General features: G+C 46.5%; 1 protein-coding gene across 9 annotated transcripts in view; it reads left to right on the top strand.

Moving 5' to 3' along the window:
- RERE (arginine-glutamic acid dipeptide repeats) overlaps positions 1 to 12,798 on the top strand; it is a 410,456-nt gene that overhangs the window by 343,915 nt on the left and 53,743 nt on the right. For 5 of the 9 annotated variants that reach the window (XM_057695312.1, XM_057695296.1, XM_057695303.1 and 2 more), the window contains one exon: positions 5,414 to 5,494. In XM_057695312.1, coding sequence (XP_057551295.1) covers positions 5,414 to 5,494 — 81 coding nt within the window. Of the gene's footprint in view, positions 1 to 3,794; positions 3,929 to 3,979; positions 4,282 to 4,648; positions 4,693 to 5,016; positions 5,057 to 5,413; positions 5,495 to 12,798 lie in introns of those variants that run through there. The other 4 variants (XM_057695330.1, XM_057695347.1, XM_057695356.1 and 1 more) reach the window with 4 other exon arrangements.

Here is a 12,798-nt window from a genome sequence, read left to right as displayed (position 1 = left end):
CTCGAAAATAGAAAACTATAGCAATGTGTCTTAAAAGCTGGAGCATAATTATGTAACACGATGGAAGTGCTAATTATCACTACACTGGCAATCACAGTACAGTGTATACATGTATCAGATTAACATGTACACCTTGTAACACAATGTTATGTGTCAAAATATATTTCGGTAATTAAAATAAAAATTGGAGCACAACCACAGACTAAGTTGTAAAACAAAACAAAGAACAATCTCTTTGCCACCAATAAATCTGTATTTACATTTGGATCTCATCTGGCTATGGGGATTGAGAAATAGAAGAGGACTTGTTTTGTGTTCCCAAGAAACACACAGGTTGATTGGAAACAGCACCAGAGAACTAGTGCCAACACCCCAAGAACCTCAGCTCATGGGTCTGAGAGTGGCTGGACTGCAAGCCTGTGGAGCATAAAAAGCAGGGCTGCCTGGCACGCGGAGCAGTGACCCGGCCACAGCTCCTGCCTCATAAATGAGCAGTCTTCTTTCTCCTGCACCCTTGGCATCTTAGCATTCTACCATCTCTACACTGTCAGGGAAAGAACAGTTAATGGACAGAGACATAATTCATGAGGCCAATTGACGAGGCCTTGCGTCTCAGCACTGGAGATGCTGAATTTCAGCTCAACTGCTAGAGCACTATTAAGAAACAGACAGTGTTTGTGAACTTTTGTTTAGAAGCTTGTAGTACCTGTCTATTTGTAAGTTGATAGTGTTAATTATGAAATTAAAGTCTTAAAAACTTCAGGGTCTTCGTTTGCAGAGAGATGAATGAATAGACGGAACGCAGACCACAGCCTCAGCGACCTATTTAACGTACTGACCTGTTCTAATCATTGACCGCTCTGAGTGGGTTGGCTTTGTTTCGATTTTAAAGGCTACTCTACGTTTCTGGTAAACCACAAGGTAAAGGCTGGTCTCTGAGAAGCAGATGTTTTGCCAGTTTTGAGGCCTTGTGGCTTTCCATAGAGAAGTAACAGTACAGGCCACATGAAGCTTTTACTTCCTTTTTTTTAAACAAGTGGGGCCAATGGTGCTTTGCACTTGATAGCACAGTCACTGATTATACACTGACAGCAGTGGTCTGTGTTCACCACCAGATGTCAAGTCCATGGAAGTAGTTAGTTTGAAATGTCTATAAGACAAGTGTTCCTGATGGGCTTGGGCCATAGATTTAGCCTTAGAAGTAGTAGTGAGAATCTTGGATGGTATTTAGAGCCAGGGGAGCAGTGGAAGTCACACTGGGAGGGAGTTTGGAGAGCAGAAAACCTACAACAAAGCCTTGGGGAGACTAATATTTAGAGGTTGAATAGAGAATTGAGCAGCCAGGTGAGAGGAGGAAAATCAGCAGAGTTTGGTGTCATGGAGCCATGAGATCAAGTCTGTTATCAAAGTTCAAAAAGGGCCCTTTAGCGTTTAACAGTCTATTTCCACTGTGACCACCCTAGCCTAGGCCCTTGTCCTCTCATGGTTTATTTCCCTTGTATATCAAAAACTCCAGCTACCTGATGCTACAGGGAGGCAAGGTGGTATAAGATACAATTCCTGTCTTTTCAGAGCTTACAGACTCTCCAAGGGCATGAGGCCTTATACAAATAAATAAATGCCAAATGAATGGGTGGGGGAATGGTGAGGGAAGTTCATTTTGGAGTGGGAGGGACTTGAGCTTGAGTTTGAGGTTGAACTGAAGGTAGGTTGTGGAGAGAAGGATTAAAGTTACCCCCGAGTCGGAGTTCAGACAGAGGTTGTAGCGTGGGCCAGTTGGCATTACTGGATGTCTGTTTGGAAAGGTAGGCAAGGATGGGATTCTGGTGCACCTTGAATGCAAGGCTAAGAGGGGTTCAACACCACCCTGAAGAGGTCAAAGAGCTATTCTTTGGTGGGCTCTGGGGACAAGATGGTATAGGACTCAAGGTGAAATCCGTGGTTTTGAAAACTTTCTCGGCAGAGGTTTGTAAATGGCTGGATGGGGGTGTTGGATTGGTAAGCCAGCTAGTCGGAAAGAAGGATCAGGGTTTGGCCTGGGACTAGTGCCGGAATGGGTGGGAAAGGAAGGCGCCGAAAGCCCATTCTCAGGAAGAACGCTGAGGACTTGGTGATTTGATTGGGGGGGGGGGGGGGGGAGCAGCGCGGAATGGGCAGAGTCACAGATAATGGTACTATGACTGATAATGATTATCTCTGTAGACTCTTAACTTAGCCCACTTTACCGAGACCATGGCAGTAGTGCACCGCATGGATTTTGGAGCCCAGGTTTGAATTCTGCCTTTAATGCTGAGGAGCTGGGTGACCTTGGTCTGGTTACTTAACCGATGGTGCCTCAGCTTCCTTGTCGGTAAAATGGAGATACCAATAGTTTCTTCTCGGTTGTGAGGCTCCTGGTATAAAGTAGGTACGAAATAACTATTTGTTGAATGGAGGCTGTTCAGAGGATTCTAACAGGCAGCAGCATCGGGGTCTGAACGCACGCTTGCGGAACTTGCCCACGTTACCCTGCTCTTCCAGATTCAGCCTTTCTTAGATGCTCCTTCACTGGGCTGGCCTCTCCCAGTAAACCTGTTGTGTGTCCTCTGGCATGGAGCCCACGTTCGGAGTACATGGCCTTGCCATTCCACCGTCTGCCTCATGCCAGAGCCCACCTCATCTTCATGTAGACGCTCCCGGTCTGATTACCACTTCCTGTTCTCTGCCTCTGTCTTCCCTGGAGGGCCTTCCCACCCCTCTGCACCTTCAGATGCCGTCTGCTCTGCCCATCTGGCCTTGGTGAAGGTGTTCTGGACAGGGACAGTTCATCCCTCTTCTCGGCTCCCTTGCAGCACTGGTGAGCCGCCCTTCACTAATTCATGCTTGGCTGACCTATCTCAGAATGTTCTGTAGTGACCTCACACACATTTATCTTACCTGCTAAAAAATGAATCCATTATAATAAAGGTCCATGGCTGCCATTTTGTTGTTGTCATTTTAAAAATTCCTCCCAGTGTTAGGTGCTCACTAAACACTTAACTTTTTAAAGAGTAGATTAAGAAGCATTAATTCTGAAGGCTGAGGTTGAATTCACGTCCTCCTTGTCTCACACCTGGGTCAGCCTCTTTAACTGCATTGCGGCTGGCCTGTCCCTGATGCACGCCGGGGGGGGGGGGGGGGGGACGGGGGACAGTGCCGCCGGAGCAGTCCCTGTCCCATCTTTCCATGGAACACCCATCCTTACACTTCTCCGCTGGCCTACACACTTAGGACCATAACTCTTGAGCCTGGCCTGAAAGGCTCTCTGCAACCTGACCCTCTCCTGCCTCTTCAGTCTTATCTGCTGGCGCTCCACTCTGCACACCCTGTCCTCCTCGCACTTCCCAGAATCCTCTGTCTGCCCTTCCTGGCTGACTCCTCTGCTTGTGGCCCTGCTGGAGCCCACCTGGCAGGCTGGTGCTCTTCCTTAGCACTTCCGCTAAGACAGCGGCAGAGTTTAAGTTGCTTCCTCCTCCTGGCCCCACCTCCCTCCCTTTGTTCCTCTGCTGCTTTTTGTTGGGGCCCTGAGATTGATCTGTTTACCTGTTGGCCAGGCCCGCTCCTTGAGGGCAGGGCAGTCTCATCCCTTACCACGGAGCCCAGGATGCGTGCTAAGCATATAAGTGATACTTTTTTCAGGTAACAAGGGTCAGTGCTCTTCAGGCTAGAGCAGAGCTTGCTCCTTTCTTGTGCCTTGACAGATTTTTCCTTTTGAACTATACGAATTGTGTTGAAAACTGACAGTGATGAGTCATATCTTAGGAAGGGATGAAATCTGAAAATGCAAAGCCTCCAGGAATGGAGTAGGAGGTTGCAGATCGGTCTTGCAGGCCAAGTCTGGCTCTTCACTGAATTTGCCCGGCTGGTCTCCACCGCGGGGAGTGGGAGGGACTCTCCTCCCGGTGGGCAGGTGATTTATTGGCTGGGAAGCTTCCGCGGTGGTTTAGTTGTGAAACGGCGCCCTGCGAGGTGCCGGCTAATGCCTGGGCAGGGCGGGAGCGGCCGCCCACAATCCCGGGCCGGAGGGACCGCGGGGGTCGTCGGGGCCAGCTCCCCGCTTCGCAGCCCGGCGGCGGCGGGCGTGCGCGGCTGACTCTGCCCGTCCGGGGGAGGCCGGGAGACGGAGCGGCCCAGGAAAGGGCCCGAGGGCGGCCCGGCCCCGGCCCCGCGGGCGCCCTCTGCTCGCGCCCGCCGCGGCGGGGAGGAAGTTTCCGCGCTCCGCCGCCCGGGTCGACTCCCGCTGCTCCGAAGGAGGAAAGCGAGGTACCGGCGCCGCGGTCCCGGGTGGCTGTGGCCGCGGGCCCCGCGCGGAGCCCCGGGGCGGGGGCCGGAGCCGGGCCGGCCGGCGGCGCGGCGATCCAGGCCGCCTTTTGCAGCCGCCCGCGGCCGCGCCGGCCTCTGCGCGCAGCTCCGGCCTCCTCCCTCGGCGGCGGCGGCGGCGGCGGCCTCAGCCCCGCGCCCCGCGCCGCGCGGCCCCGCCGCGGTCACACGCCGAGCCTCCCGGCCGCCTCCGCCCTGCGCTTTGTGGAGCCCGAGCCCGAGCCCGAGCCGGAGCACGAGCCGGGTGACAGGCGCGGCCTCTAGCCGCCCGGACCCTGAGTGTGGCCCGCGGCGGCCCCGCGTACCTGTGGCTGCCGGGGATCGGTCGCGCGGGACCCGGCTTCGCGCCCCGAGGTGGGGGCCCCGCGGCGGCGGGGAGGGGCTGCCCGGGAGGAATGGACAAAGTGAAAGTCCCCGGACCGCTGAGGAAATGGGAGACGGGGGGGGGGGGGGGTGTGCGGGGCAGGAGGAAGGGGTGAGGGGTGCTGGTGGCTCGGTATCTGGTGCCCAGGAGTGGCTTTTCACGCCCGCGACGGCGGGGCAGGCCGGCCGGGGTCGGGCCCCCGGTGGGCGTCCGCGGTGCCGCTGCTGTCCTGGTGAATTCCTCGGATTAACGGGAGGCCTTTTAACCCTCTAGGGTGCCCTTCTGGAGAAAAGTCTCCCGGTTGGGTTCCGTTCTCCCCCTTCTGCTCGACACTCTGGGAAGCTTCGTTCTCAGGTGGAGACCAGTTGTGCCGTTTTATTGAAACACGGAGCGTATTTGTTGTTTATGCCTCTGTGGACCGATGCGGAGACTGGAGGCAGCGAGGGCACAGCTTGCTTCTTGCCTCAGACGCAGGATGCCCTCCTAAAGCTGTCGGGTGTGCGGGGCTGGGGACCTGATGGAGGCTGTGCGGGGCCCGTCGGGGCGGGGGTCCCAGCTGTGCTACTGAAATATTCCCCCAGCCTAGTCAACCTACCCTAGCGCAGACTTTTTTGTGGTTGTTGTTCTGCTGATTGCAGATATCTTTGCTTTGCTGACATCCTGTTTTGTTTTTGGTTTTTACATCCCATTTGTTGTTTCTTTTTATCACAGAAACGCTTCGTTAAGGGGCTCAGGCAGTACGGCAAGAACTTCTTCAGAATTAGAAAGGAGCTGCTTCCCAATAAGGAAACAGTGAGTACAATTGGACTTTATGTAACTTGGTTTTTTCCTCTTCCCTCCTGCTGCTTCTCTGCACTTGATCTTATGAAATGGTTTCCTTTAACCCTGTGTTTAACCCAGGCTGGCCTCCAGCAGCCTATTCATTTTCCTTCCTTCACTTTTAGTTTTTGCTCATGACTCTAGATAATGAAGTGACAGAGTATGCTTATCCCCACCCCACCCCCCAGGAAAGTGGATTTTGGAACAGAAAAGTCTTTGGCAACAGAGGGCTATGGGGGGAGGGGAGTCTGGGATGTTGGGGAATTAACATCTAATTTTAAATACAGTGGCAGAAATAGAAAATATCATCACTAGTTTGGATTTGGTTATTGACAAAAGTCATCAACAGACAATAGAGCTAAGAGGTTTGTAGCTCCATATACTTAAATTCTCTTGGGGCTTTTAAAATGTATTTCGCATTGCTATATTTTAACTAATTTTCCAGCCGTCAAAGTTTTCACTTTTTATTGGACAGATACACAGGGGTCCCTATAAACTGCTTGAAATGAGGCTTTTGAAAATTCCTTTGATATTTCACAAAGCTTAGAATCAGATCTGATGAGTGCTTTTGCTAATCTTGGGGTAGGTGGGTATGCTGAGGGAACTTGGGAGTGAAGTTATGTAAAGAGAATGCTAGCAGGAGATTCATTCAGGCTTACCTGAATAAGCCTGTAATTTCCTACAGGTGGTATTGGAGGAGGGTGGGGTGAGTCCTCCTTGTGGCTTGGCCAAGGAATGGGGGAGACGGGGGTCCAGCTACTTCCCAGGATCTGTGGCCCAAGTACAGTGGAAGTGCACTTCAGGGCTTGGGGGTGGGAGGTGAATATTTAGACATCGGACTTCTTCCCCACCCCGCTTTTGGGAGGAGAATCTCTGTGAGAAATATCCATAACAAAACCTGGTTGGTTTGGGTTTTGTTTGCTAATTGGGTATTGTTTATTGATTTCCTCTTACTCAATTTTGGTTCTTTTATTCGAGTTTTGTTGGTTTTATTTAACTGTTTCTGGACACGTTTTCTATATAGTACCTTGTACAGACCTCATAATAGGAAAGAAGGGTTCTGAGATTTCAGATATCATGTAGTATAAATTGGTGGTTTGAATTAAACAATAATTGGATTAAATTTTCAGTATTATACATCTAAATATGTTGAGATGGGTCATTTTGAGGATAATTTAAAAAAGCTGTTTATGGACATTAAAATATATTATGTAATCAGTCTGTATAATCAACTTACTTTTTGCTCTTTCCAGAACAGATTGGTAAGAGGTATTTAATGTGGAGCAATGAAAGAAATACCTTTATGTTTTCTGAAGGATTTCAGTTATTTGAAGTAAAAACTAAAAAGGCTTTACCCAAGTGTAGGAATTTGGGTTTGGCCAAATTGGAGTGAAAACGAGAGAGATCATTGAGCAGATCTGAGCTGATGTGAGGGGCCAGATTATAATCTCTCAAGTTTTATCTTCTCTGTGCTCTGCTAAAAGTTGCAAACCATGAAGAATTTGATACAGGATTGACAATTATTTTATCTCTCTCTTTTAAAAAATAAACTTAATCAAAAGATTAAGTATCGAATCTAAAACCTAGTGTCTAACATTTGGAAATGCCAGACAGTTTGCATTTTATCTCCCTTGTGGAAAGGGATCTGAATGACCTTTAACCTTTAGAGAAGGATCTTCTAATCTGGTTTTCCTCCTTCTCTTGGTTGTCCCTTATTCTTATTGATGATGTCTGACTCAGTAAGTAGCCTTTTCTTTGCCACAGAGAAGTTCTCAATACAGCAACCTTTTGAGCAGTTTCTCTGGTCTTTTCCAGGCGCCTCTTTCCTGAGACCCTTCCCCATCACTTCTCTGCGGTCCCTGTTTTCCAGGAACGTGGCTCCTCTCTTCCCATCTCCTCTGCAGTCTTCCTGTTCCTCTGCAGTCTTCCTGTTCCTCTGCAGTCAACCTCCTCCTCAGGGCAGTCACTGGAGCTGATGGGAGAGTTGTTTGCAGCACTGGAGAATTTATTAGGGCCTTCGTTGGTCGTTCCTAGTGTTCTGCTGTCTTTTGCATGAAACTGGAGGAGGTTGGTAGTAGCATAAATCTAAGTCTTCTAGTCAGCTAGGAGCTGTACTCTTCTTACATTTTCCTTAGTTATCAACATGGCCAAACTAATCATTCACAACTCATCAGGAGGGGAGGGCAAAGGTTATTTTTCATTTTTGCTGCAGACAGTGAGAAAATTTGCAGGTACCAGTGTTCTCAGTTCAAAACTCCCTAGGTAGAGGTCTTCATGTGGTCATGCCTTTAAATATATATATATATAATCTCAGATCCCACTAATCTAGATACTTTCCATATTCTCCTCTATTTACCAGAATTATTAACTCGTTTCTTTGCTATTCTAACTGACTTGAAACTTCAGACGGGTGTCAGCATCCAAAAGAACACGCCTGATTGGGCATGGGCGCGGGGTCAGCAGGCCTGTGTTCTATTCTTGGCCTTACCGGTAACTATAGTACTTGATGATCTCTTTTAACTGGGCAGCCTGCATTGAGCTGTTCATTGGGAAGTTCAGGTCAAATCCTGACAAGATCTGGGAAATTATCTTCTCTAAAATGGTGTGTCTTTGCATGAACATTTTATAGGTGTTATAAGCTGTATAAAATGTTTGCACATCTTTGACTGTCGCTGTGCCTGAGACCAGAGTGGTGGTTCTTGCCTCCTCTGCCACTTACCTGCCTTAGGCCCTCAGCAGATAATTCAGCTTCTCTGTCCCTTCAGGTCTGTGTCTGTACATGGGGTGATCCTTCTACCCCTTAGAATTGTTTTGAGAATTTAAATGAGGTACCATCTATAAAGAGTGCATAAAAAGACTTGAAAAGGATCTCTTTTTTTTTTATATAGTCATGTTTATGGTTTGTTACAGTGAAAGCATACAGATTAATTTCAGCAAAGGCAAAAGGCACACAGGGTGTGGTTATTCTTATCTACTCCAAATACTATGTAAAGTAGCTAAATGCTGTGAAAAGTACAGAATTACTTTCTTCTTGTAAATGTATTGAAACTTTTAAAAAAGATATTGCCTGTTTTTCATTAATCTGTCTTGCAGAAAACCCCTTTAATTGAAAAGCAGAGTGGGTAGAGTACTGCCTGGTCTAAAGGGTGAAATTCCTTTGTCTTGAAGGAGACTTCCATTTCCATGCTCACCAGGCCACTTGGTGCTGTTGTGCATTCAGAGCTTCCTGGTGGGCCGGACACGGACAGCCCTCCCAGCTCTTTTGGTTTCTGGTGTTTATTACTTAGGAGCTAAATCTGGCCTTTCTCTGAACACTGCTGCCCACTGAAGTGGGAATAGCGGCTGTGATTGTGGAAAACCAACTGTTTATAGAGGTTTAGTTGAATGGGTATTACGTGTTAACCTCATGTTACCCAAGAGAATAACTTCAAGTCAAAAAGTTCAGTATCCCAGTTGTGCAAATATCTTGTAGTTTATCTTTCTTCCCATTTTCCCTTTCTCTAGAACTATTTGCCTCCCTCAATATGCTTACAAAGATGTATAATTAGTAGTAAAATATGGTAAAGAATTTTTGCTGAGCATCTCAGGGTCCCCTTAGCTGTATGCCTCTTCTCTCTCAAGACACTGTTTGGCCTAAGCTACATCAGAGTCTTGGGTATTAGTACCTTTGTGTAAATCACAGTGAGTGCTTCTGAGAAAATGATGGGGAGTGAGGCCTCTTGGGTTCAGCTTTAAGCACTACCACGTAGTCTTTGGCTTGATAAATCACATGACCTTTGATGCTAAGGTAACGCCTGAAAAAAAACAGGACACATAATAGAGTTGAATCTTCATTACCAGGAGGGAATCCATGTTATAAATAATACAAAATCATAGGTGTTGGAAACATAGTTTTTTGTTTAGTTTTTACACATTGTAGTTTTCTTCAAAATCAAGAGATGTTTACTCAGGTGACAGTGACATATAGTGTCTTCTTTCATGCTGAAAACATCTCGCTGTTGTTTGAACCAAAGACTTTCTGTGTCTGACACCGGGGTGTTGTCCCTTGAATTCTGGTTGGCCTTTGTGTAAAGCTCTATCTGCTGTTGCTTGGACAGATTTCAGCCAGCATTGTGTCGTAGACAGGGAGCATTTACTTGTCTCAGTTGCGACTAAGGTTAGTGACAAGACAATTTGATCTGCCCTGACTTGGTAGGGAGAAGAGGTCCCCCCAGAGAATTATTAGCCTCTGGACTATCTTTCTCATTTCTTATTTTTATTTTTGAATACCTAGCCCAACAGAGATGAAGCTTGTGTTATTTGTAGCCCAGTTACCGGTGCATTAATATTGGGCTGACCAAAAAGTTCGTTCGAGCTTTGCTGCAAGATCTTTTGGAAAAACCCGAACAAACTTTTTGGCCAACCCAATACTTACTATACCAGAAATTGATTTTCACCCACTTCCCATTTTCAGAGCTAGTTAAACATTTCGTATAGTTCAATTTTAGAAAATTCTGTGTACCACTGAGCACTGTAATGGTGGGAGGTCTATAAAGGGAAGCTAGGTGCCACCGTACCCTGCCGGCAGCCTCATTGCGGCAGGAAAGGCAGCCACTTGCAGGCCTGCCACTTCGGGCAGTTTGTGCTTGGGGCCCTGGTGGAGGTCCAGGCCCCACAGAGTGAGCACAGAGGCTGGGGGTTTCTGGAAGGCTGATTGGAGGGTGTGGTGTTTGAACCGAGCTTTGAAGGGAGGATACAGGGCATGGTTGGGAGGGTGGAGGAAAAGCGACTTTCCAGCTGTAGGAAATACCTTGAGCAAAGGCATGGAGACAGGAAATTGCAGAATGTGCCCAGCAAGTCCATGAGTGCAGCTGAAGAGAAGGCCTCATGGGCTGGGGCAGTGGGACTTAGGCCAGAATTATGGCTTGGAGGTAGACTTGGGGGAACCTTGCACTCTCTCCAAAGAGTGCATTTGGGGACCCATTGAGGGCTTTTGAGAAGAGAGGTGAGAGCATGGGAGCTGAGCATTCTTAAGCAGCACCAGCAAGATGGAGACCAGAGAGGAGGCTCTTAATAATTCTAGTGGTAGGACTGCAGGTGGGGAGTTGAAAGTAATTTGTGGAAATGGAAGTCTTATCTTGACTTTCTCTATTGAAAACCTATCACTATTTTTTTGTTTGCTTGTTTGTTTTTGGTTTTTTTTTGAATGGGGCCAAGGGGCAGCTGTTTTTGATGTTTTGAGTTTTTTAACCTTGGGTGATAGGATGAAAAGTATTGGAGATTTAAAATTTTAATTTGATAATTAACATGAAAATCAACCACCTTTCTCAGCCACATTTCTGGGAAGGAATTCTATTAAATATGTGCATAACTACTCAGTGTTGGTTGTTCCTTTCTTCAGGCAAAATATCCTTTGCAAAGAGCATATTCCCCCAACAAAGAATAACCACTATTGAGAAAGGGCTTTAAGACCAAGTAATCAGGATTCTGTTAATATTAAGAGGTTAAAAATGACTCTAGCATTTAATATGAGTGTTTCAGCGTGAAGTTTTATTTAACTTCAGGTGATAACCTTAGATAAACAGTTTTCTAGCCTCATTGATGCTTCATCTCATGTTACATAACAAAGGGTGGACTTCCTGAATTGGTGGACACTGTTGAGGACACAAATGTGTTGTAGCCACATAACGGACTTGATTTTAAGCCAGAGACCTCAACTGCAGATGCTGTGCGTCCTCACTGCTCTCAGTGTGGTCCTCAGACCAGCATTATCCTCATCACCTGGAGCTTGTTAAAGTTGAGACCTCTCAGCCTCCTGTCCATTCCTGCTGAAGCAGAATCTGCATTTTAATAAGCTCCCCAGGTGACTGGAATGCAGAGTGAAGTTCAGGAAGCACTGCTGTTTACAGTGATGAAGACTTGCAAGAATCTTAATCCTATATGTCATATTCATTCTTAAAATAATGTTGTTTTCATTCTGTTAAAGCTGTAAATTGTTTCACTATTTAATAGGACTTGATTTTGCTTTTCAAAAGATTACAGAGTATTTCAAACGTACAGAAAAGTATCTGAGCATATTTTCATTATCAGTAATAGATTTTCCTAGTATATATAGCTTCCCTCTTCCCATCTTCCATTTTTTCCTAGAAACACACAGTTGTAATTCATGTCGTATTTCCTCTGTTTTGTTTTTTTTGTTTTTTGGCTGTGCCTCGAAACTTGTGGGATCTTAGTTCCCTGACCACCAGGGATGGAACCTAGGCCAGCGGCAATGAAGGCTCAGAATCCTAACTACCGGACCGCCAGGGAATTCCCGATGTCACATTTCATATAAAAACTGTTGTCCCCCTCTTTATCTTTTGACATGCAGTCATAGTATGTGAGTTAGGCTAGCCTAGACCGTACTTAAGTTTTGAATAGAAACCTTTTCATTTGAAAGGATGACCTTTGCTTATTAATATGAAGTTTGCATGTTTAATACTACAGTGTTTTTAGGTGTTTCTTTCACTGGAACCCCTTTATATAAGAAGAAATATAATATATCTTGGCAAGAAGTGGGTACAAGGACTGACATGTGCCATGTCTTTTCCCGTAATAACTTGTCCTGGGGGCAGATGCAAATAGAGTTGGGATTTTCCATTCAGGGCAGAAGTGATTACCCATAGAAACAGGCATTGCGCTTTGGCAGCAAGTACTGTGATCCTATAGTTCCCATTAAAATGGAGCAGAGCCTTGAATCTGTTCATTCTGAGAGTCTAAACTGTATGGATATTTGACTGGGCAGTGGTCCACTTTTGACTAGGGTAATCTGATAGAGAGTCGCTGACTCCCTTGTGTAAGTGAAGCAGTTAAGAAATTTGCATATAAGAAACTTTTTGCTGCTGATGTTGGGGGGAAAGGGAGGTCTTTAAAAAATTAGATGACTTTTAAATTTTTATTTATTTTTAGAGTATTTTTAATTTTTTTGGAATCAGTTTTATGTGGCATCAGGTTAAAGAAATTATATTGAAACTTCCAGAGAGTTAGATGACATTTGAAACCAAGGGCCCTGGATATTTGCTGTTGTCAGTGTAAACATCTCAGGCCTGTCCTTGTTGTTAGCCTGCATATTAGGACTGGTGGGAAAGGCGTGAGTGTGCTGCGATTACATGTGGTGTGTTACTTGCAGAAACTGCACGCAAATGGAAACCGCCATGGACTTCAGTGTTGTTGAACACAGTGCAAGTGAGGATGCATTATTTTTTTGCTGTGGGCATTTGCTAACCTGTATTTCTTATGATTTGGCTGGATCTTGGTTA

This window comes from Hippopotamus amphibius, chromosome 1 (genome assembly GCF_030028045.1).
Source record: "Hippopotamus amphibius kiboko isolate mHipAmp2 chromosome 1, mHipAmp2.hap2, whole genome shotgun sequence".
In the NCBI taxonomy this organism is placed as follows: domain Eukaryota; kingdom Metazoa; phylum Chordata; class Mammalia; order Artiodactyla; family Hippopotamidae; genus Hippopotamus; species Hippopotamus amphibius.
The sequence above is the reverse complement of the archived record's forward strand: the minus strand, read 5'-3'. Positions and strand labels throughout refer to the sequence as shown.